At 37.2% G+C, this 26,799-nt stretch overlaps 1 protein-coding gene across 1 annotated transcript in view; it reads right to left on the bottom strand.

Annotated features, from left to right (window-relative positions):
* The window catches only part of TRPM3 (transient receptor potential cation channel subfamily M member 3), a 242,611-nt gene extending 219,332 nt beyond the window's left edge, over positions 1–23,279 (bottom strand). The window contains exon 1 of the mRNA XM_026035828.1: positions 23,176–23,279. Within this exon, the coding sequence (XP_025891613.1) occupies positions 23,176–23,265 (90 nt within the window). The 5' untranslated portion in view covers positions 23,266–23,279. The remainder of the gene's footprint in view (positions 1–23,175) is intronic.
* Between the last annotated feature and the right edge of the window lie 3,520 nt (positions 23,280–26,799).

Here is a 26,799-nt window from a genome sequence, read left to right as displayed (position 1 = left end):
ATTTGTGAGAGCCCTTTTTCCCTGAAGGGAAATTTTACGGAATTTGAGGGCCAAATTCTGTTTCTTCAATACAYGATTCCTTATGGACGATATATTCCTTCTGGAATCCATAATGATGAAAGACACTAAAGATTTCATCTGAATATAAAGTTCTGGGGAAAAAGAGGAAAGCAATGAAGGCAGAAAGCACATTTTTGACAATATGCACAAAAATCTTTATATGTGATACTCAGAATGCCATGAAAGAAGAAGAGAGAAACATTGCTAAGTAGTTACACAACATAACTTTTCAGAAGAGGGGAAGAAAAAGGATATGGGTGACATCAACAGAAATGAAGTGGGATGAATGAGGGAATGTGTTTCAGTACTGCTGGCTGCTACACGCTTTTCATGCTGTGAGAGATCATGAAAGATGCATAGACTTACATGAAGGTCACTTTTGAAGAATGCAGTGCATGTTGATTTTAGAGTGTAATGTAACTCACGAAACATTAAATATGTCCTTTTTCCTGATGATCCTTGAAATATTTAATRTGAGTTATATCTTTGAATTTTGAACACCATCATTAGGAGTTATACACTTWTAATTAAAAAAGCTACCTTTTTTGAAACACAAACTTATAACAATATGTTTATATATAATACATTTATTAATTTTTAGAGCTATAAAATCATTGTATTTTGGATGAACTAATCAATGAAGCTTGAAAATAAAAGCTGTGAAAATAAGTTGCAACCCTGCCTTCTCACTTTCCTCAGAATTTCCTTTATAGCTGGAAGAAAGCTAATGCTTTCTAGCATTTTCTTTTCACAATACTGACTGCTAAGTCTACTTTTCCCTACCCAGGTAAAAAAGACTGCTCAGATCTTTCATTTGGTTCCCATTTCTTAACTTTCTCATAGCCTTTCTTCTCTGTAAAAATTATCTTCGACATTTCTCTTCTTATACTTTTCAAGCTCCTATCTCTTTATAGTCTATATTTCATGCCTTTATTATTTTATTTCCCCTAGAGCATTCTCAGAATAGCAGATCTATGAAATCAAAAAGAGATGTTGGGGTTGATATAGTGCCTGAACTTAAGCACTGTTTTCCTTCCACCCTAAGGTATCACAGCAAATGAATATTTGTGCAAAGTGAAATAGTTCTATCTAGAATAGCTCAACAGTTTATGGGTTTAGCAGATGTACTCTGGCCTTTGGCTCTGCTAATAGCCTAGACCACCTATATTTAGTACAGGTGTTCACAGTATGGCCATTGGCTACACACTACCTGGACATGGTTACAAAATCTGATCCTTTTTTCACATTTTTTTGAAAGGTGTAAAAAAATCATTTGAGCAGAGCTCAAGTAGAAAGTCTCTGAGTTAATGTTTGCAACTTTTTAATATTTAAAAAATACTGCTATTTCTTTCTGGCAGGTGTTCGYTGGAACACTAAGCAATAAATTCTGAGGATTATTATAACTATTGCTGTATTGTATTCTCCTGTACTTCTGCCTRTGATAATGAACAGGCAGATTTATAATACAGATTTCTAGTCTGTATTATGAATATATGTATATATTTATATATAAAATTTCATTTGACAGATGGAAACAGAAAGATTTGTGTGTGCAGAAGGAGTAGCAGCACATGGAATACAATGAGCATAGTTTTCTGTTGTTTTCCAGATAAGCTGTTTCTTTCCTCAGGGATCTGCATTTTGCACTCTCCACAGTGGCAGAGGTTTATACATGGAATAAGGAGTAGGTTGTGGAAGAGGACTAMCAAGGGTGAGGAGATCTTCAGTTTACACATATTTGCAGTACCASTGTGGTAACTACTGGATTGAAAGTGACTTTTCTGAAAGACATCTTCCTTCTTCTCAGCTATTCCTAATTCACTATTCACTATTCCTAATGGATAGTTACATCCAAAATTCACATGCAATATCTTAAACTGCTGGGTCCCATCTACACAACAAGGGACAGCTTCAACATGAGAAATTGAGAGAGAATGTTGAATAATTATGAGACTTGTGTTTGTGGCTCTCTTCTAGGAAGGAAGATCACAAAATTGGCATTCTCATCTCTTATCCTAAGCTGATAACCTCCTTGCTTCTCAAATAAGTTTCTTCTTGCTTTGGCGAGAAATTAATCCTTGAAACTCATGCCATATTTGTGTTCAAATATTTGCTCTTTTTACTAAATTTTCTCTATCTCCTTTTCAGAAGTCAGATTTAAAAAAAAACCTTCAGAATGTTTATGATCTCTCAGTAATTACTATTTTCTTGCTACAAAAAAAAGAGGAAACCCCCCCCTTATTCTGAAATCTTCTTTTTAAAGAAAAATGTATTACTTCATTTCCACACGCACAAAAAGAATTTGGTAGAAAGTCAGWTTCATAAATTGAAATTCAAAAGTAGCTCAAGAGATATACATATGCATCTCTTTCCTGAATACAAATATTCTTCTTCATTATCAGAACAGCAGAAATAACACAATGTAAGTAATACAACCTGTATTTTCAGGAAACTTATTCCTCTGTCTTCAGGTCAAAGTATCACCAGATAAAGTGTCTTAGAAAAAGATAACAAGAAAATAAATCCAATATTGCCAGGAATCCTCTGCTGCTTAAAATAATAATTAAAAGAGCATATATTAAACTATAATTTCTTTGTTGAACTGTAAGAAGATAAATAGTAAAATATTTGTCTGACTCGGAGATTTAAAATCACCCCTATATCTGCAYGTAATTTGCCTCAAATTCTTGATCTATCTGCTCACAGATATTATTAAAGAATGTATCATCAGATGTAAGTTACAGCTACGAATAAGATCCATTACCTTTGTAACAAGAACAATATATTTTATCTACTTCATGACTTTCAAGTAATTGGAACTAGGACTGAGAAGACTTTATTGTATATCATGGAGCTAGAAAACAAGAACCTCCTTTGTGATAAATTTAGAGATGCTCTTGGACATCTCACTACAGGAAGTTACAGTTTAATTCCAAAAGGATATACATCTGAATGGATACTAATTTGCCAAACTCCAAAAGAGATATCCTGATGGCTATAACTCTAGCAAATTCTCCCATCCTACATCTGTGTGGGGGGGGAATGGCAATGAGAAATAGTTGTAGTGTATAGATAATAGTGACAAAGATCCTGAAACTATTATTATCCTGTGGAGGAGGAGATCTGTTTTCAGATGATTCAGAACAATTCTCCTCAATAGCATCAAGACTATGAATGTGTAAATAAAAGATGCTATGCTGTGTAGAGTTTAGCTTATATAGAGAGCATACATGCACATTGTAGATACTAAACAAAATATTTTAATATATATGCTAATAAATCACATGAAACAGCACATTAACATTATAACAGCTGTTAAAGCTGGACTGGTATTAATACTCTGAACATGAGAAGATAGCTTAAATGCTATCCTGTATTAAAATCCACTTGACACATCCTCAATTTCAGATAAAATCTTGCTATTGCACTTTTAGATGAAAACATCCTATTGTGCAGTCAGTTCCAAGTCTGGGAGCTAAAATTTCACAGAAATAAAATACACTCTAATTCTGAGAGACAGAAATTACTAACTTTTGTAAGACAAAAAGGACATGACCAGGTTTCAGCTGTGCTACAGTACTACAGCTTGTAATATGGATTATCTCAAAACCCAGGTCCTGCATTCAGATCTGCCTGCTTCCTCCCTGATGTTTTCACAGCAAGAATTTTAGACAGACTCATACAGTATATGTTTGTATAATGCCCAGCACTGAATTTGATCTTTGTGCATCATTATGATATTTATATTTAATAAAACTAGTTAGTTGACAGAACTGGATTGARTATATGTCTGCAAATCCCTGCTGTTGAAAGAATTCCCAAATTACTCCACTTCATGGTATTCCAAGGTACGCACTATGGTATAGCCCTTAGTCACCATGCTCTTCCCTAGGATCACCAGTATTTTCAGAGAGAGAAAATACCTCTCACCTCTCAGAGACAGAAGTGGAATAAGGAAAAGTATCTGCTCCTTTTTTTGAGGTAAAATAAAGACCACTTTAGCCAGTGTCTAATGATGTCCTTCTGAGCAAGATCTGAAGATCAAGAAATCACATCACAGAAAGCTATGTCCATATGGCCATACTTCCCTTTGACTGGGTAGGCTCACATAGTGACACAAGACAGACTTTATCTCCTTGTCAGTGACAAGGATAGAAGATTGCAGTGTAGTTTCTACACTCTCATAAGAACATTTAATGAACACACATTGAGATTGGCTCTTGAGATTGGCTTAGGTCTGTAGACATAGTTTGACAAAAAGGGCATAGAAAGAAAAAATTGCCATTCAATGCAGCAGACTAATGAAAAAATATTTGCCTGTATTTCTAAATAGTCTGTGCACATTCACATAGACTTTAGTGAAGGCTTTTTTTGGTTGTTTTAAACTATTTTATTTGCTTGAATAAAGAAGAGAAATCATGGAACTGTATCAAAAGTAAAGATCTCCTATCTGAAGGGAACAAAATTCAAAGCAAATTGTATGGAAATACACCCATTATGGTAGATACACCTGTCTGACCATTTCTTTCTCTTGATTCTGAAGAACTATCTTTTTGTGACCAGTGTCTTTTAAGAAAGCAATGCCTCAGTATTAACTCTTCTAACAAAACCACACCAACATTTGCCACATGCTCATATTTTTTATGCATGAGTCATATTTTTTAATTTTTAGCTGCATTACTAATGGAAGGCACTGAAGAATCTGGTCTATTACCTTTTAAATTCTCAGAAAATTTACCAGTTTAGGAAAAAAAAAAATAAAAACAGTTTTGGTGGGTTATACTGTGACAATAATCAATTAAAGACAAATACAGAAACGTACCCACTGACTCCAGCAATGGCAATACTGATGATTGTTGTTGTTGTTGTTGAAGAAAAAAAGAGAAAGCTCCAGATGAAAGTACTCCTYATTAGAATGTAGAAATTTTCAGACAGGGGTCATTAAAGAGTTTCTGAGACAATTAGGTATAAAGTCAATGAGTTATAATTCATTTAGATAATAAGACATGTGAAGAATGCATTTTGTTGGAAATTACTGCATGCATCTGATGGTAAACTAACCTATGTGGCATACAGCCAAAAAACTTAGCAGTCCAAGAAGTGCAATAATTCAATGGAAATGCACTACCCAGAGTATTTCAGTATATGAATACAGGGATAAGAAGGGAACTGAAAACAGAAATATATTGTGTTGGTTCATCACCAGCAGGAAATGACAAGAATGACAAGATACAGGCTATCCAAAATATTGAAGGAATTTCTTAGCATGGCAGACTGCATTCACTTTGCTGATACACATAATCTCTACTTAGTATATAATTCTTACAATTACTCCCTCCAAAAAATAAGAAAGCTTATAGGCACAATGAATCACATAAATCAAGAAGAAGCATTTCCAGTTTTACCCTTKCAGAACAGTTATCCATCTGGTTACCCTGGTTATCCACCATAGAAATGTGCAAACCCAACCAAGCCCACAACCAAAGACCAAGAGGAATCTCTGACTTTGTGATACAAAAGGAGTCATTGAGGCATCCTGGAGACAATCTTGGGCAGCACACAGGACAAGCACATAGCAGGAAGGACTAACGACAGGGGTCTTGCAAAAAAAAAAAAAAAAAAAAAAAAAAAAAGGTAGGTACGAGTATGAACCTCTAATTTATGAAGTTCCTTACCTACAGAGGCTATCTGATTTAAAAGTATGAACTAAAACCCCTTAAGTTGATATTGATTGTTCTGCTCCCATGTTGCTCATTGAACTGAAAATAAATGCCAATAAAGAGGTTTAATGAAAGTGGGTATTGCATCTAGACAACAGAAAAATTAAGCAGTCTATGTCATGTACAATACTTCTGTAATATGTATGTGAAACCCTATGGCTTGGAATTTCAGCTCTACCTAAGTTGAAATAGGTCCAGTATTCTGATTTATCAGCACTATCTAAGTTGAAATTGGTCCAGTATTCTGATTTATCAGCATTTTGTACTTAGCTTGATTATTTTTTGATTAGTCAATAAATGACTATTCAGCTTAGAGTTTATGAAATTTGAAAAGTACTTAAAGTAATTCCTGAAATATAAATTTATCTTAAATAGAAAAAAAATTCATTTGAAGTATTTGTTTTTTTATGATACTATTTTCTAATGAGAAGTTTGCAGTATATTATATAGGAATCTGTTTTAAATGACATGTAACTTTGTCCAAAAAATGAAGCATATTTTAATCATAACACAGAATAATGTATTTGATTCAATTACCTGCAGTCCCACCTGGATAATTTTTCAGGAATTTATCATTACTTATTCATTGGGGAACATAGAGAAGAGACTAATATTATAGTGGAGGAATTAGTAGATCAATATTAGATATTTGAAAACAGATGCCAAAAGAGGTAAGGCTTTTAAACATGATCTGAAAAAAAAAATCTAGGAATACTAATACTATGCCAACGAAAAATAATCTGCTGTAAAGATCTCTTTTTACAGAGTAGACAAGAGGGAATATCTGACTTTACAGGTCTTGTAGGAAAAACWAACAAACAAAGTGTGAATGTGCAACAAAGTGCGTGTGACTTGAAAAGACAAATCACCCAACTGGAAAAAATGCTCTATGAAAGTATTGTCCCCAAAAAGCAAAAATCTCTGTACAATAGAAATTTGTGGATTTGTTTATATTTGTGTCCTTATAACAAACTGCATCAACTGCCAATGCAAGTCATAAATCTTCGAATACCATGGCTTTTTGCAAGACAATCAAACAAAACTCACATTTTACAAAGGGTCTCTTATCATGGCCTGTAAGGTGATAATAAAGAAGTCATCTGTATCTTCATATGCTGTACAMAACCCAATGAACTGGAATCATTGTCAGTCTCCAGAGCAGCGTGCAATCAGCACAGCTGCAGCTGCCAAATGATTTGAACAGAAGCACATGTCTCATAAATGATACCTGAGTAAAGACCTAGTTATTTGAGGTCAGTCTTATTCAAAGCAAGATTGAAATTTCATTGATCACAAAAATTGCATTTCACATCATAAAAAAAATATAGAAGCCTGCTTGTATTTGTTACTTCCAACACTAAGGGAACAGTCATAACTGAGATGAATTCAAAACTATATATGCTTTAATACAACAAATGGATAAGAATGCTAGAAGTATACTGAGAAATAGAATACCTTTATATATATATATATATATATATATATATATATATATATAAAGCACGGTAGAATCATAGGTGAGACATTTTTCAACAAGAACTTAAAGTGGTAGATTGATCATTATTGGTTAGTGGTAAATTATTTGAAGAATAGGTCATAAATTACCTAAATAYGAATAAACATAGAATTTACACTATTCTAGAACAGCTTAGCAGAATTGTATACATCTCAGAGACAAGGACTGAAAATTCAGTACAATTTGGCTGTGACCTTAGTGTAGCCTGCACTTAACCTTTTCTGATCCTTGTGGTACAATTTATGATTGTGGTGTGGAGTATCCTCAGACCCAGCTGTGTTTGAAAATATCGCACTTATAAATAGCATTTTGAATGATGACAGCTTCCTTATCTCTAAAGAGATATATCAAGAATAAACGAAATATTTGTTTTCAAAACATAATRTTTTGAAAACATAATTAATTTCTCATCATTCTTCATCATTATTTCTTTTACAGGCTTGATATTTTTCCTTACTYTCGATTTATATCTCGATTTAATCCTTATATCTCATCTTTGATGGGCAAGGTAGGTATGATTTTATGATTCATAACAAACAATAGAGTATCTTAATCTGAAATAATACCTTCTAATATGGATGAGTTAATGGAAATAGTTTAAATAGGTATCAGACTTAATTATTGGAAATTTTCATTTTTTATTTTATTTTTTTCCATTCAGCTATAGAGTCTAATTTTAAGGCAGATTTTTTGTTTTTTTATGCTATTGAGTAAGTACTATCATTGGCATTATGTATATATTTAAAAAGAAAACCAATATTATAATACTAATTTTTGCATGCAATGCATTGTCGATTTTTTTTTAAATTGCCTACTAATCAGCATTATYCCTGAAACTCTCACTGATCTTCATTTTCAATTCAGTATTCATTTTTTACAACTTTGTAAAAGTTGTAAAATTTTGCAGGAAATTTCTGTCAGGAAAGAAGCAAAGACCATAAAACACCAAGAAACACATCTCTACTGCTTGAACCAAGAAATACATCCTACCACATCTCTACAAGATCACAACTTCTAACAGCCCATGTCCTCCTTACTGTCTCCGTGCAGTCTCTACACTAACAAGGACATATAGTTGGGACACAGAGGCAATTATTCAATATCAGAATATTAGAGCATGTTTATTGGGGCATTAACAAAAAGTCATTTTGAAGAGAATGTTAACATTTTAGGCTAACCTCTTCACATTTAAATTTATTTATTTTGCTTATGCAGATACACTGTGAATGCACAAACACTGTTTCATTCAGCTTAACTACATGCATCATCATGTGATATGCAAAGAACAAGAACAGGCAGAGAGTTATCCTTGTTCTTACATTCTAATGGCAATTTTAATTTAATGAAGTCTTTGTAAATATGTAACTAAATTAATGTAAATATACKCATATTTTTACTTCTAACTTTGTAAGATTTAGATAAGAATCTGCTTTTTCATAGCAAAAAATCATATCTCATGAACTGTCTTTTATATTTTTATTCCTCAGGTCCATGGAGAGAGTAAGTTGTCTTTGTGCTTTTATGTGGGAAGGAGGCAGTCAGAGACCAAGGACAAAATTCTGCCCTGGGATCTTGAGGGGCTTCCCAACCATGCCAGCCAGGGTTTGTTTCTGCATTCACGAGGTCGGCAGGTGTCTGTCTGCATGATTTCCATGGCCTTCTTCACAGCCAACAACTTTGCAAGGGCCCCCCATGGCTGAGGCCCTTGCAAAGGCTGAGGAGGCCCTTGCAAAGGGCCCATGACATAGCAAGCCATGGAAAGTATGATGGCTCAGCCTCATCCCTGCACTTCTAGGTCACAACTTCAACTCTGTGCACTGCTACAGCCTTGCTTAGTTCATCAGCTCTAACTCACACAGGCACCAGCCTCATGCATCTGCCCAGTCATGAGCACTTGACCCATTCAGTGGCACTCCCAAATGAACTGGCTGATGTTTCCGAGAAGAAGGGGGTGGAAATGCTGGGATCACATTGTCCACTCTACTCTACCATCAAATCAGTTGCAGGAAAGAGGTGCCCTTCAGTTATAGATCTATGTCTTGCCATGTCCTGAATATGCAGCACTTCAGAACTGCCTTGCAGAGAATTTGACATGTGAGTTCATCTCCCAATCACAGACCCCATATTTTCTCCTAGAGAGAAGGACGGGGATCTCTAGTCTTGCATAATTACAAGTGGCTGAAAAAGAACTTGCTGCCTCTCGTCCTTGAGATACCAGAAACTCTCTAGCAGAGCTCGGCAGAAGAGCTGCTTCCTGAAGCTGGACCACAGCACCTACCATATGCTGTGAATCTGACAGGAGAATGAGCAGAAAACCACTCTGCAGATCCTGTAGTCATGACAGCAGAGGCAGACAGAACACCAGCTGCAGCAGATTTTGGACTCTAACATCCACTGGGGAAAGCTCTGCTATCTAGTTGATTGACAGGGTATGGTCCCAAGGAGTGCAGCAGAAAGCATGTGTGCTGCAGCTAAGATCATGACATTTCACGTTTAAACACTCACCTCTGTAGAGCAAAGAGGGAAGATACTTCTGTCGGGGCCCTGAATGCACGAGCAGGCTCTAACTGCCTGACCAGCTTGTAACCATSTTCTTTCATTATTCTTCCTTCTCTCTCCATTCCCAGCTCCTAGGGATCTGGCTGCCTGTGCTGAAAGTGAGCTCTACTGTGGTGCAGCTGCAACGTGTGATCAGGCTAATGGAGAAACAGCCAAGTATTAAGGAAGAGCTGTGGGAGAACTTGATGGGAGCCTCCATCCATGCATCCTCTGCCCTGTTCAGGAGCTGTATGCAAGCTTGGGCCCTCCCATTGCCTAACCTATACTCTAGGACAGCTGTGTCTAGCTCTGAACCTTGCTGATTGCCACCTTGACATCCTGGCTTAACCTTGGCCCTGTCTCATGACTGTGGACTGGACTGTTGCTGAACACCACTTCTGAACACCACTTGCCTCCTAGCTTGGCTTGGCAAGAGGCTCTTGCTACCAACTGACAATGCTTTCTGTAAGTGCTTTCCTCTTCCTTCCTTCTCCCTCTCTTCATTATTTTTATGTACTTATATCTCTCACTTCTGGAAAAAGCCCTAGGGGTATGGAGAATTCCCTCAGCTGCCTGGCAGCTATCAGGAACCCGCCACAGTTCGTTTATACATCTCCATTTCCATAGGTCTTAAAAGGATTAGTAGCAAAAGGCAGTGGTGGAAGCAGGAATTAAAATTCCATCACTTCCCTCAAATGTCTGGGAGCCAGCCATACAGAGGTACCATTCCAACGATGTTCACTTGCAGCTTGATGAGGAAACATCAACAAACTCAGAGCTTCCTATGGAAGATCAAAAGTCCCTAGTTTCGCTAACTCTTGCCATGAAGGCACATCAAAATAAATTCTGCTGAAGAAATAACTTATGACACCTCAGTGCACAACTGTTCATAAATATGTAAATATTCAGTTTGAAATGAAGTAGGTCACAGATAACAAATAGGTTGACAGCAAGTAAGTGATATAGATTATTAGCTCAAGCACTATCAGGCTAAAAGTCACAGACACAGATGTTTGCTGGACAGATAAAATCTGCTGGTTGCTATAGATGACTTGCTACAGTCATGATTCTAAGCAAGTATATACGCAAATTTACGGGACRCTCAGCTGCAAATCTCCTATAGTAAAAACAACCATGGTACATAATTGTAATCTWATGTATACCTAGGACACTTTCTACTCCACATGCACAGAAAACTTACAAAGTTTATCCCCTTACTCTCTTCATTTGGCTCCTCTATAAAGCACTAAGAGCCGCCTTCAGAACCTCTGAATTTGAGACGTTCCTGTGATAACAGACTAGCAGCTGCAGTGCTATTCTCCACCATGCACGTATTTAAAAATATATCTCCGGCTACCATTAAAACAAAGAGACATTTGCACAACCAAGGAAGGCTATTTCTYTGAAGATAAACCCTCCTCACACACTAAGTGTGTCAGTAACCTGGCCAGCTTAGTGGCCTCAGTTGGACACTCCGGTATTTCCATGTTTTCTCTCATTTTGGTGAGTCCCAAACTGAACATAGGACTCCAGATGTTGTGCCCCAAATAGAGGGAAGGATCACTTCCCTTGACCCATGCTGGCTGTGCTTTTCCTAATGCAGAGCTTGAATATGACTTGCAATCTGTTACTCTCTAGAACAGGGGTCATGAATGGCAAAAGCTAGCAGCAGTTAGCATAAGGAGTGTCTTAACTAAATGAGCTTTCTGAAACAAACTGATATTAGTAATATAACAGCCTAAAGTACATTTATGTTCTGCCTTGTACATGAAGTTCAATGACATTATGTTAATATTGTTTTCTATTTTCATAAGGTTTCTTTTACATATAACTTGAATTTTCATTTCATTAACATTTCTGCTTTACAACTACTACTTCAAATTATTTCATCTAAGAATGGATTTTGGAAAAAAAAATCCATTATGTGCAGACATGTGCTAGTATTCAAGTAATCCAAACAAGTGGAATATAATAATAATTGCTACTTCGAGCATAATATGTTTTAGCATTTATATATTCAGAGTATTCAGATCACATATCGGCTACCTGAATTAATTATGGGTGTCTCACTCTGTATTGAATGCTTCCTTTTTGCCCTGAAACCAGTGTATTGTGTTAAATTTTTGTGTTTTCCCAGTGAGTTTGAAAGACTTCCCAGCAGAAGTGTTTTAATGTCCGATTTTTTTTTTTTAATATCTGGGAAGACCTCCGATCTTAGTTTTGGAGTCTACATCATGCAAACATATAGCAGGAAATGCAGAAAGAGCTAAATTTTTAATGGAGTAGTTTTGATACAGAAAYGTTAAAACCTGCTTGTCTAGTGATTTTGACTGAGTAGTCAAAAGTTTACTTTAGTAAACAAGACAAAGAACTCTTTTAGAGGACCATTATTTTCATAGGATGTTGTCTTTGTAGTCTCTGAAAAATCAGTCTTCTCAACAGACAAAAATATTAAAAACAACTTTGATAATTTTTATTCTATCTTTACCCATTGTATTACGTAATAGGTTCTTACTAGACTAGATTTTACATCTGCAAGTGTCCTTTTTTTCTAGACAATACATATACTTTCGATGCCTGTAACTAACATGTTGCATGAAGGAAGAAATGTTACGGGAGAAGACACATAGAACAACATAATCTGGATACTCCTGTAGTTAAAAAAATGTGCTACATCAAAGGCCAAAACTGGCGTCCAGATATTGTATCTGACAGATCTGAACCACTACAAGAGAGAATCACTCTTGACATGGGAATGACTTCTTTCTTTGAGATATACATTCACTTAAAAGTGCAAAGGAAGAGTTAGAACTAGGATCTCAATGACTACCAGAGAAAATCTAGTTTTGTTGAGGCTTGAAGCAGTGTCATGTGAAGTGATCACATGGATATTCAAATAAAACCTATTCCATGAAAATAACTCAAACTAGAACTCAGCACTAGAGCTAGAAGCATGTATACAACCATTAATAGGGTTTGACTAAAACGCAATCTTTTTTAATGATTGCAAACAATGGTTAAACTGCTGTGAATAGTGAGCATGTCAGATATTCAGTATTAAAAACAAGCAAAACCAAAAAGTAGCCATACTATTCAGCTAATCAATTTAGTAAATGGATGTTCCACATATTTTTCTGAAGTTATTCATATGTATTTAATTACATTAAGTAGTTAACTTCAGCAAGTAGTTAACTTCAGCTTTTCATTCTCTCCCTTTCTTTAAGAGGATAATGGACTTCAAGATATGGAAAAAATCTGCAGTTCTGGTCATACACAAAACTATTTGTAGCAGAAGTACCTGAACATATCTCCAGTCTTGAATCAAAAATAATACAATATACATTATATATTATTATGCTGTTTCTAATTCAAGCTCTGGCAAATAAGAGTAATACCTCCTAAAAATTGTTGAAAGTTCTCTCTCCTGATCTAACTAGATTACAGATGACTTCTAAGTAAATGTGCTAAAACGGTTCATGGCACTGAGATACTCCATTGTTCAGATAATTTGATGCAAACAATTTGCTCAGCTTCAGTACTTTAAGACTTCCTGTTGTAGTCTCATCCCTGACACTCCAGTATGGGTGAATATATAGTGCTTCTCATTTGTTCAAATTCTACGGATACTTATTTTATAAAAAGACTTTTTCATAACATCGGGGAATTTTTGAATACTGAACAAAGCCAGAAATTTGTACTACCTCATAAAAAATGTAACAAAAAGTATATCCAGGTATCTTGGATATTAGCAACAGTGATCAGGAGATCCAAGGGGAACATATGCTCTGAAAAATCTAGTATCCTCCCTTTGCTCCCAAAGTTTGCTCTCACTGCTAAGAAGCTGCACATGATATTAAGGGCTGATAGATTAGAGCCTTGTTTTATATTGTTCTTAAATATTTTTATGTATCAAGATAATATAATCTACTCACATTAAATTTCCCACTAGAATATCTGTGAAAACCTTTTTATATATTTTTTCTCCAAATTTGTGCTGAAAGGATCAAGGATACACCTTTTTTCATTACAGAAAAATGCACAAAAGCATTAATTTTCCTCATTTGTATGTAATATAGGGAGCACATGTACCCAAAGTTTAGTGTTTTACAAAGGACTATGCAGCTGATTGTCTTCCACACTGAGTTTTAAAATATTTTTGGAAATGAAAGCATTTTAAAATACAGGTTTCATTTCTGTGAAAAAGTAAGAATACAAACAGAAAAAGATTGTGCTTCCCTAAAGCTCTCCCTAAAGACTGACAGTTGTTAGTCAGTCCACATTCTTGTAAAATAAATTATGTTAAGATGATTTTACGGCAATTTGAAAGATTATTTAGTCTCTTCAGGAGACACAAGTAATGAAGAGCTRTGTTACTTTCTTTTTCTTCCTGAGTCTTTCTCCAGCTTTTAAACCTAAGATTATCACGACAGGTTGAGTCCCATCTGACTTTTGCAGTAAGACACTTGAAGACTAGAGAAAGAGAAAAAAAAAGCAATAAGGAAGGGAATCTCAGTTTGTCTTCAGCCATGGAAAATACTTCAATAAGTAAGCTAAAAATCTATACTATAGGATCTATCTATGTGTACTATAAGATGAAAAAGACTGTTTATCATGAACTAGCTKATTGCTGGACTAGCCAATGTACAACACAACCTAGCAATTTGAAGCAATGATTCCAAAAGTTCAAAGAGAATTTATCTAGAAGATACCTTCCCTGTAATACCCTGGAAACTTAAGACACAGAATCACAGCAAACTCACTTTGTAAGGACCGKAGGATATTACGGAGTTAGCTTATTCAGTTGCAGTTCTGGTCTCTCTTTCCAGCTGCACCCAAAGATGCACTTTGAGCTATTGCATTGTGAAACTGGTGTATGATACTGTATTACCAAAGACACAGCAAAAATAAGCCATGCCAGAAAAAGTTCAAAAAATGGCATCCTCCCACAACAGAATATTATGGTGGTGGTGGCATGCTCCGTAAATTCTTAATTACAATGGCTCAGTAAGTCACTGCACCTTCCTTCTGTGTCTACCAACAACAGGTGAAAAAAAGACAATGTTTTCACTCCATAACCTCAGAAATGTAAAAGCAGCCTGAAGATTGTTTTAATTAAATAATAAAAAATGATATTTTCTTCAGTAACTTCCTTGACATTGCTAAGAGCACTTTGTCAGATTGTTTCATGTCACTCTGTTATTTGGGGGATGAAAGATATTTTCGATTAAGTGATTTTATTTCATGCTTTATTACTGATTTTGACATAAAATTCCAGAGAGCCTTGAGGGCATTTCTTTTTACACTGTAGCATAGTCTTGTTAGCAATTCAGGTGGAATAAAACCACTCACCTTCTCTTCATGGTCCTGTGGACTGAATTGCTCACATGGCACCCTTTCAGACATAAGGAACAGTATTGCTACACTGGAATCTTATGCCATTAATACAGGGTTCCATTAACACATTAAGTGTCATGGTGTTTGTAGCATCTTGTTTCAAATATTGCTGTACATAATAGTATTTTACAAATATTTGAAAAGCAATGGTGCCTATTTGGAATTAGACATGCATTTTTCTATTCTGTTAATGTACATCAAAAATGCTATTTATAATTCTTAAATTTCCTAGAAGTGAGTCGACAAAGGCATTTGTCGGAAGTAAGGGGAGTTGCATTCRACCCCTAAAATCCAGGTTTATTTTTGGTGACAGAGAGGCATAGAATGCAAAAAYATCTGTGTACTGTATCTGTTACTAATGATAGATATGGATTTAGTGAAAATACTATAATACTATTAATTAATTAAAATACTATTAATATGGAAGAGGATAAAGACCTGTAGATGTGGCAAGATCCTTCTTTTAGAACAGCCATGCATTTCAGTACTTTAACTGCAGTAAGAATGAAAATTCAGCATTAGATTTCTATCACTTCTTGAAAAGCATTCAAAAAGTGATTATGTGCCTAGAAAGAGAAATATTTTTTCCCTAAAAGCATCCAGTTTAAGAGAAGAGACTCTGCATTTATTCAACTGTTCACAATTTTAAAGACCTTGACCTAAGCTCTTGCTTGGCACTCATATTAGAGGATCCCTTTCTGCAAGCAAAATCAGCTGTGAATTCATGAAGTTGCCTTTAGGCATTCTAACCACCCAGTCTTACTGCAGACAGTGCGGTAGCAAACTTCTGTCACTGTTATGTGTATTTGCCTACGTCTCACTTCCAGGACAGAAGCAGGGTAATTTAAAATAATTCTATTTATGTAGTAAACAAAAGTCAGTAGCAGTAACACTTGAAAATCTGGACTGCTTTTCTTCTATATGAACACAGCAGACTGAAGCCTCCTACTTCAGACAGTCACTATGGGTACACTCTTGAAAGCTAATGGAAAGCTAATGGAAACTAATATATTAGCATTACTTTTACAGCGAAAACATGTTAGACTAAGCTGTCTTAATCTTTCTTTTCCATTTTAATGTTTTTAATTGAAGTAATATTTCTTGTGGAAACTGATTTGCTGGTACRTTATTTGAAAGTCAGTGGTCACCAGTGTGAATCACACTCCTGGAAGAGACTGTCAATAACTCAAACCACTAACAAACCTTGTTTCATCCTTGATCACCCTAAAAATGTCTCCTCTACTTTTAAGCAAAATTGCATGAAGTGACTCCTTTTGTATATAATGGAGGGAAAAAAAAAAAAAAAGTTTATCAACTTGCACCTTCCCTTCTCTGAGAAATAGTGTGACAGAATCTGTCAGAAGCTCCTTACACATGTACATATGCCCAAGGGCTGCACAAGAATGATCAGCTCATTTCAAGATTGGTGAGCAGCCTGAATCCAAGTAATAAGCACCTTCTGGATATGTGCAGCCCCCAAATGGCCTATCAATAGTTCTTCAGCCACAGATAAGGTATTTCTTTGCATCTTCTGCCTGCAAATATATGAAGTACTAGAGTCTGAGCAGCAGGAACAGAAGTTTATCTGTGCAAAGCTGGCCTGAGGGTGTGCTGCAGAACCTGATGGCTGGACCTCTGATCTAGAGTATTAAACCAATCTCCTGATGATAACTCAAGATATTCCTATGGCACAGCAAAGCTCTAGCTCTGCTCTCTTTTATGCTATCCTTAAACATTGAAACTGATATAGACAACACAGAAGAAAACCCACCAGAAATTACAGTTGTTCTGTTCTGTGGCAACTGGGGCTCTGGGCTGGCAAGTAAAGACAATGCATCCCACAAAATCACAGAATTGGAGTGCAAAACACATAGCTCCTATTACAACTGTAACATATATATAAATGTGATCTTTCAGAGAAGAAAACAGAAACTTATCAAAGCAATTATTTTCAGAACAGAACTCACGCACTCTCAAAACTCATCTGTATTTCATACTGTATACAATAGCCCCCACAGAAAGAGAAGTGTGACCAGTTTTCTTATTAGTAAATCTAAAAGCAAATTGTTACGCTGGCTGGTATTCTCTACATGCTTCTGTTTTAAGCAGTATGGTCCTGAGGTCTGCGCTGATATTACTTTCCAGACTGCACCAAATCCTCCTCATGGAAGCATAGGTGGCAGCTCATTCCTTACTGCAATTTAAATCAAGTAAAGTACGTAGATGAGTGCAGGCTCAGGTAAATTATCACCCTCATTTTACTGTTGGTAATGTGCATATTGCTTTCAGGGACGACTAATGTACCAGTCACTAAAGATAACAGCGTGCATTAGGCTGCCCTCAGGGTATCTCAGGTTTCGAGACCCACTAGACTTGCTCTGTTACTTTCTTGCTGTTTGGGAGGTGGACGTGGTCAGTTAACTAAAACCACAGCATGAATCAATTCTTAATTTTCATGGCCTGATATACCTGAGGAGCCCAGTGTTGCCTAAGTGACAAAAGAAACATTTCACATTTTATCTGCCTTGGTGCCCATTTGTATTTTTGCTCACTTTCTTGTTTATGGGAAATAGAATAGAAAACTTGCATTTCTGTTTCCCAAGAGTACAATTCAGTATTGCCATCTCATGAATATCGCAAACAAACCTATTTACATGTAATTGTAAAAATTATTTCCCAGAAGTGTTTTGCCTAAGTTACTGGATGATTCCAACAGTCCAATAACTTTTTTTCCACCCACCGGGAAAAAAATAAATGGCAAAAAACCTCCATCTTTCTCCTCTCATACAACAACTTTTTTTTTTTTTTATACAGTATTCAGAAGCATAAATATTTATTGTTTCTAAAGAACACATTTCATTCTTCCATCATTCTTGAAAAGCAAATTGTTCACTCAGTTTACCAAACAAAAAACATCCTGAAATGAAGTTGGACTCTAATCAAAGAGTAAGGAGATTTTAGTTGATCTAAATTACTAGCAAATTACTGATTACTAAATTACTGAGCAAAATCAATGTTGTATTTCACCACCTACCACAACAAAACCTACTGTGTGTTTACCAGTTTTTATTCCTTTTGATGTTTTCTTTACGAACGAACATACTTAAACAAATTGGGCAAAATTCTAGTCCACAGTTTTTAGGATAGCCATAATTTCACATTAAAGAAAAAGACACCGTGCTTTCCTCTAAAGAGCTTTCTTTTAGGGTTACATTGTGTACCCTGTCTAGGGGCAATTAAATAAAAAGTAATCAACAAAATTAAGGTCCAGATTTTCCTTTGACAAGAATTGGTGTCTGATTTTTTAAGCTTCCAGCAGTTCCTGGAGCTGGATTAGGCTGCTGTCCAGGTTGGGTAAGTGCCCTTTGTATTTATTTGGTAGAGTCCAGCAGGAATTTGTTACTGAACCRTATGCAGGAAAATACTATTCAAAATATTTTTTTTTTTTTTTTTTTTTTCTTCTGATTAATTCAATTTCTATTTTCTCTTGTGCTTTCAAAGCTAAGCTTTTAGCTTCCAATCTGCTTGCTGACATGTAACGCCAAGTCCATTATAAATTTTTTTAGTGGACTTATTAAGAAAAAGGCTAGGTAGTTTGTTATCTCATCATTTAATATAGTGCTTCTGTCACTGCACATCTTTTAATCCATGGAGTTAAGCTAACTGTATGCTAGTCTCCTTTAATTTTCCTCTCCTCCAGCTATTCGCAGGTCAGTGGGGCTTTTATATATCACTCATTCCCTGTCCCTTGTCATAAGCAAATACGTCCCTTTCAAAAGGGCAACTTCTGCTGTCTCTCCTTGGGCACAGAATTCTCAGAGTGAAGTCTTCATTATTGCACCATTCAGGATTTTTTTTTCTTAAGAGCATACTATATTGCTCTAAGATGTCTGCTTTCCCTAAGTAACTTATCCATGTGGACAAAGTTTCCTTTCTTGGGAGATCCTTCCTGTATAAGACGTATGGAGACTCAGAAACTCTATTTTACCTTTGGATGAATACACAGAAATAGACAACCACAACAAGCAGAACAGCTGTTCTTAGGTATGCGGTGGCACAAAATGGATGCTGCTTACTTATAATACTTATTCTTTGTAATAATACTTATTCTTTGTAAGAAGAAACACAGTAACAAGATCCTGGCCAAGCACACAAAGATGCAAACTTTGGAGCTCAAGTGGAAAAAATAGAAGCTAAACAATGGCTGCGAAAAGCAACCTGACACTTTAGTGACCATCTTGCAAAAATGACAATTCCTCTTGCTAACACAAAATTGCCCTTTATGCACACATGCTCAGTGCACTTCCTAATCCTCTTACTTCACATGGGAATGCAGTAGATGGTGAGTTAGCATTTATTTAAGCATATTTAAGCAACCACAAAAAGTACCAACAGGGGATGTGCTATAGAAAATATTTGCTAAGAGGGAAAACATGGAACCAGTGAAGGGTGAACTGATGAAATAAGCTGCAAAAATACCCTCTAATAATTTGATTTAACCTTTGATTCAAATATAATAGCTCCTAGTTCTCTAATACTCTGTGTGTCTGTTAGAAAATGAAAAATGAAGAAAATAGGATTATAAAACCATTCCTAAACCTGAGGGTATTAGTGAAGTGGGTTAGAACAGAAACACATGCCTGGAAGAAAGGGGAGCAGAGCTGGAGAGCTGCTGGACCTGTCGGCATCAGTAACTGAGCCTCGTTTGTCTAAATCAAATCAGGTCGCTGTGGCCAAAGCTGTGTCAGCTGCRAGTCCAGGTAACCAGTGTGTCTTTGCGTGCCAGTTCAGCAGGAGGGATTAAGAGCATGGTTTACCTGTTGAGTAATACGCTTTGCTACGTAATTAAAGCCAGTCATTTTGAGAAAATCCACCAAGTATATTAGCAAGTAATATGAGGAGAGAGACCCCCAAAGGAAGTGCAGGTTTCTTAAGTTTGTCTATTTCCACCAGTCTAAAAGCATAGGTGCTACATGTAAACCTGAATCCATAGGATGAGAAATTTATGCTTCTCATTCAGAAGACACAGAGATAATGTACAGCYCAGAAATTGAAAACATTACACTGCTTCCTATCAAGGTGTCTTGTTGTGCCACATTGACTTCTTTCCCTATGGAAAAATCTCTGTTAAATCTTATTCTTACAAATATAGGCAGAAATGTAGTCTTAATGATATTGTTCAGTTGTTCTGTTCTGGCGAACTAAAAGTATATGAATGACAAAAAAAACGCTGTTTTATATTTTCTTTGAATAAACTTACAAAATCCATTGAAATACAGTTTGACAACCATAGATAATGCAGGTATTGCAAAAATGTGCCTTTGCACATCAGTTTTTAAGAAGTACATTGTGTTATAGAGGACACTCATTATATAGAAAGGCTTCTCACGTTCAATAATACGATATATTGGACAAAGTCAAAGATAAATGAAAATATAATTGGCACATGTCCCCACAAAAGCAAATTAGCATCCTTTGGAAAATGAATACTTTGATATCTGGCCATCAGAATGTAATAAGTCAGAAGAAATAATGTTTTGATCTAATAATTTCAAAAGAGAACACCTGAATTATTTTTTAAGGTGAAACACAACATATGCATTTGTTTTCGCATACAGAGATTAATTTCATCTGTGTAAAGAAAAAAAAAGATCTACTGTATATCTATTGATATACATTATTGAGTGTATAATCGAGAGTTCTTAAGGACTCTTCGTCAGTTTGGAAACAGGTCAATTAAAAATGAGCTAAGATTGCACTCTTCTTTCCAATGCTTGTGAAGAGCACCTTCCATTCACAAAACAAGCATTTCCTCTTTATTTKTTGGAGAAAGGACCCCCAAAAGAGAAAAGAACATAGATTTTTTTACATGTAAAATTATCCCAATTCACAGGGCAAATGCAGAAAAATATTTACACYGCTCATTTTAATTTGTTGCTGTTTGTTGTCACACTCTTTCCCCGTTATCCCTTTCTAGCAAGCCAACTCCTTGGTGCTGCTGATGACACCTTTGGGCAAGTGGGGGCCTTGCTGTCTCCTGTCACATGCCTTGAGCGCACCAGACGAGGACGGACAAAGGCAGGATGTGTGTGCCAGGAGCACACTCCACGCTGGCTGCGTGCCCCAGGGGTGCTGGCACGTGCACTGCCAGCTCCGGAGCTGCCCRACTCCCAGCTCCTCCGCCCCAGCCTCTCCACCGTCTCCGTGCAAGGGCTGTGCATCCCGTGCTACTGCCCCTGCACCTCCGCTCACCCTCTGTCCCCGAAAGAGGACAGCTTTAGCCCCAAGAAAACGTTCTTTAGTCAGCTCTTTTAATAAATGATCCATGGCATTTACCCTTAAAACGAGTGCAGTGAAGAAAAACCGTACACAGGGGGCAACATTTGTCTGAGGGAAAAAAAAAAAAAAAAAAAAAAAAAAAAGGCATTTTGGGTAATATTGAGAATGCTAGTAAAATCCCCATTATCTGATTTCTCACACTCTGGTAAAATTATGCTTCCCTAAATATTTTACCATTTAAAGCATGGCTTCTACAAAAAGAAAAAAAAAGAAAGCCTTTTTAAGATAATCAGCACTACTTTCTGATTTGTTGGGTATTACACTTTAGTATATTTTGATTTTTCAGCAGATCTCATGTATAGCTTATTTCTATTCTTTGGAGCTGCTCACAGGGTATCCCTTAAAAAGGAGCCATATGCCTGGGTTGGAAACAGCGACATTCTTTTAGGATAGTCCCTTCCTGTCAGGGTGTGACAAATACCTGTCATCAAACATGGTGTGGTCGTTTTGCTTCACATGTACAATAATTATATGYACATTATTTGTCTGGTAAGTGCACTGCCATATAGTGCACGACTGTGCAAATATGTTGCATTAGTGAGGACTCAATTGATTTCAACTTATCAGCAAAATCAAACAGTTGTGTCAATCACTGCATTCCAATATTCTGTGAGTGTAGCCATGTTTTACCTGGCTGCATGTTAATTTCAAAGACAGTTATGAAGTACTAAGATGAACCGAGATAACCAATGTCATGTATCCAATATTTCAAAAAAAAAAAAAAAAAAAAAAAAGTATTATAGTTATCTTAACAGAATCCTAAAGGTACCTGATTATATTGTTTAAATATGTATTATGTTTTCAAATAAATTAACATGCAGCAAGAGCCAACAAGATTTTTCAGCTTACTGTAAGCTCTGAAAGTTGATTCRCAATATTTTTATTTTCTGGTTATATATATCTCTAGAAAAAGTCTAAGTGGAACATGCAGTAGTTGTGGTGTCTCACACGCTGACATTAAGAGCCCCTCCCATTGCCTATAACCAACTTAATTTTCAAATAACTACCTTTCAGGAAGGCATATTTTAAAACATCTTTGAAACCAACCTATGCTGCTTCATTTAGACAAAGATAAAAAAAAATCAGCAAGTTTCACAGAACCYGTCTGTCCTGCTGATCTTTATCTGATCTCTGCTTCTTTGTCCAGCTTTCAACAAACCAAGATAATTTTTGTCCACTCACATACTGTTCCATTTACAGGTTGGTCTGAGCAATACTGTGCCTATGGGTATCTGAACAACCCCAAATAGTAGATGACAGAAGACTGCTCACARGCACACACACCTTAGAACCTAATTTCTTCTCCTTCCCTACAAGTTCACATCTTCCCTTATCAGCCTAGGTGACCTGAAACACAGATTGCCTCCACCATCCCTTGCACCCTTTCCATGTTTTTACCCATCTCCTAGACCTTTACCACCAGCTACACATGCAGAATTGGAGTACAGAAGCCCAGTTTTGGTATGTCGGGTACTCGCAGGGGTTTTAAAGGTGGATTGGTAAGCTAATTAATGACAAAGTTGACACGATTTCTGAATTAACTTTCAGCAACATGGACAAACGCGCTCCGGGTTGATGCAGAAGGGCACGCGCTGGATCCCACAGTACCTTAAGAAGCCTGACAGACGGGAGAAAGGCGGCATGGCACAGCTTCCGGATGGTCCAGTTCAGCGGTCGGGGAGCATCAGTTTGATTCATGACCCTCCACAAATTCCACGGGAAAAATCACCTGCGAGCCTGCCAGCGCCTACCAAGGCAGGGATCCGCCACGGCGCGGATATCCCATGTTGGCGCCGCGGGCACGTGCGGCTCCCTGGGCAGCGCGGCGGCTTGGCAGGCGCGCGGCGAGCAGGCTGGCGAACTGGATTTGCCGTCGCCACTGATCCTCCTTAAGAAAGCAACCTCCGGTCTTGGAGCAGCAGTGCTCATGCATACCAAATGTGGCTGAGGGGAAGCAATCAGCCCGCTGCTCAGGGGAGGGCTGCTCTGCTTTAAAGGGAAGGAAGGGGCAGCCTGCATCAAGGAGAGGCTGCAGCGAGCGCTCCCGCTCCGCTCCCGCTCCCGGCAGCCGGGCCGGGCCGGGCTCTCCCGGGAATGCAGAGCCATTCGCCTCTCTCCTCCGCTCCCGTGGGCGAGGGCGCGGGGCAGAAAGGCAGGAATTTAAATCAAGCAAGCGGCAGGGTAACTTGCACTTTCTTCCCCAAAGCATTGAGCAGAAAGCAGCCGGCATGAGGGGAGGGGCCAGCGGGCAGGCAACAAAGCCTGAGAAGGGAAAGAAATAATTCAGCCTTGATTTACTGATATAACGGACCCGGAAAGCACGGCTTCATCGATCTGACATGGTTCTGCTGCGCTCGCAGTGCTGCCGGCGCTGAGGTGTGCTGTGAAAGCATGTGTGCTAACGTGCACGTTCTGCTAAGATGAAAAGACTGCCTGAATTCAGTTCAGATCAGTTTAATAATTAAATTTACCCTCAGAAGAGCTCATGTGCTAGCACATGAGGTTATGTTGCAGGGACAATTCAAAGCTAGTAGACTTCCATTTGAGGCAATAACTGGCTTTCCCAGCTAATGAAGATGTTCTTAATGCCAGCTGTCACTCTACAACTCTACAGCTGTAGGAGGTGAAATACCATTTCCATACTTTTTTTTTTTTTTTTTTTCCCTGATGAGGATTACATTAGGGAAGAGTTATAAAGTCCAAAAGCAAACACAAGCTATTTTATTTTGCTAGTAATAATAAGTTTTTCATCGGATTGTGGCAGGAACAGTCGCTTCTCTGGGAAGATTTAAATCTCTACCAGCTTAGAAAATATTTGGTTCTTTATTTGCATGTTTTTTATTGAYTGAACATAGGCATATCACTCAGCTCCACCTCACCCCATTCTCTTGAAAAGTATGGGAATGTTGTTATTCTACCTTAATGTTCAAGCATCCTTGAGCSCTGCCCAGGACACAGGGAGAATGTGATTACACACCAGCAGAGCTCTCTCACCAGTTCCACTCCACTGTACTTTGCAGAATCCCAAACTGCAAAGCTACAGAGAGCAGATAGGAGGATGTCCACAGAAGAAAAGAAAGGTAGAAAACTTGAAGTCATTCACTTGTTACAAAACCTGTGCCAAAGCAGAACATTTTATTATGACTGGGAAGTTGATTTGAATTATGCATATTTAAGTGGCTTTCCAGTTGAGGTTTGAATGCATTTGTTTTACAAAAGAAGGAAAAAATGATGCTGATAATGAAGTGGAGCAAGACTAGGTAAATCTGATTTTCTGAAACTACTCTCCTAAGGCAAATAAAGTAGATAGAAAAAAAATCTGCCTATATATAGCATACTTCTTAAAATATGTGTGGATTAATAACTCTGCTCAGTTATAAAGAGAATAAGGTATAGGAAATAACTTGTGATTGAGCTTTGAGGATTTATAGAAATAAAAAAGTAAAGTCCGTAGTCCATAGTCTAATAACTTTCCTTTTCCCTTGAAGAAGAGCAAGTGTTTTTCAGGAAGCATACCTGATTTGCTATAACCTTGACCCTTCCACATCTGTTTTGTGTTGCACCTTGGCTATGAACCTGAGTGTTCAGTCTGTGAAGAAGAAAGTACAAAAATATAGCCTGCTGCCTCTCTTCCAATCAGTAGAACAACAAATCTCTGAGGATGTTATAGAGTTGAAGACAATAAAGAAACATAAAAGATAGTTTTTAATAAACTAAAAATAGTGATCCCAGTGTATCTTCTAGCTTCCACAGAGCTTCCCATATTTGAGATGGAGCTCTATCATTGCCTTCTTCTGCAAGCACCTTTGGGACCATAGCTTTTATGTGTTGTGGTATTTAATATACACCAGCTTGTTTTCACTGGCCTATTTTCCATGGCCTTGTGCCTTGCCTGGTCATTTGTACTTGCAGACAAAAAGAGCAGGAATACTGCCTTCCTTCAATGGCAGCAAGAAAGTCCTGATGAGGTGCTACTCTGACGTAAGGAATTCAGCTCCACCGAGTCCTTGGATGAATTTGGATAGACTATTTAATCTTCTCTTGGCCTTAATTTTAATTCATTTTAACTTTAACCTGCATCTTTTATCTATAAGAAATACTACATAAATTTCAAAAAGGTCAAGTAGGGTATCTTGGCAGCTGTTAATGCCAATTTTAGGTAAGTACAAGTGGCGAACGGTTAGGAAGCAAATAATCAAATTTTTGTTTGTGTAAGTGTTGAAGACAACCAGTTAAAATATAATTAAAAAGACTAATGAGATTAAGGATTTTTTTCAGTTCTTTTTTTTTTTAAGGATGCTAAGGGTAGCTTTTTATCACTTCAGTGAAAAAGTCGTTTGAAGCTCTTATTCTATCAAGTTAGAAAGGCAAGTGCTCAGCTTCTCTAAAACCTGAGGCCCATTAGGAGATGTAAGGATGTAGCAATCCCACTAGGATTTGAGCTCCTTCTCTGCCAGAGCTGAGAGAGCTGCAGCTTTCAGATTAAACACTTCTTCCCCCAAGCATGCTCAATGCAAGATCAGCATTCACATCTGGTTCTTTGTCTCTTGCCAAGGTGCATCTCTGAAACAAGAGAAAAGCAGTACAAATAGAAGGCAAATTCCGGAGATGCCTGCAGATAGAGCTCTTTCTGTGCTCCTTAAAATAGTAGTTCTTGGAAAGCATTTTTAGGAGTACTTCTTTATGGATTTCTGCTATCTAATATGATAATAATGCTATCTTTAAAAAGCTCTGATACAGTGAACTTTAGCACCTTTGGGAATGCTGCAGAGTGAGAGAACAGCTGAGGAGCTCATAACATCCAAACCACTCCGAACACCAGCAGTGTCCAACATTCCAACCGGAGGGCAAACAYTCATCAAAAAGATATTATGAGCTGCAGACTCTCTAACCAAGCCATTTCTCTCCTTTTATTAGTCCACAGCACAAGAAAAACACAAGTGTGGCTTAGGTACCTCAGAAAGAGTTGTTACTGTTGCTATTATTGCTCTTTGAACTGAGGTAGGGCCCAGGTACAAAAATACAAAGAAAGATTTCCTACTCATCAGTTTACCATTCTTTTATAAAATAAAAGACACCGGCTAACTGGAATAAGCAGAGAGGGYGAGACAAAGGAACCATAAAAATGTATTGGCCCCTGCAGCAGAAAGGATTCCCTTCCGGACAGCAGCAGCCTGTCAACAGGTGACAAACATCAGGAGGAGGCAGACTAAAGCCCAGGGAATGAATGCC

The sequence above is a fragment of the Nothoprocta perdicaria genome, unplaced genomic scaffold (assembly GCF_003342845.1).
Source record: "Nothoprocta perdicaria isolate Ctin4 unplaced genomic scaffold, notPer1 scaffold_168, whole genome shotgun sequence".
NCBI lineage: Eukaryota > Metazoa > Chordata > Aves > Tinamiformes > Tinamidae > Nothoprocta > Nothoprocta perdicaria.
The sequence above is the reverse complement of the archived record's forward strand: the minus strand, read 5'-3'. Positions and strand labels throughout refer to the sequence as shown.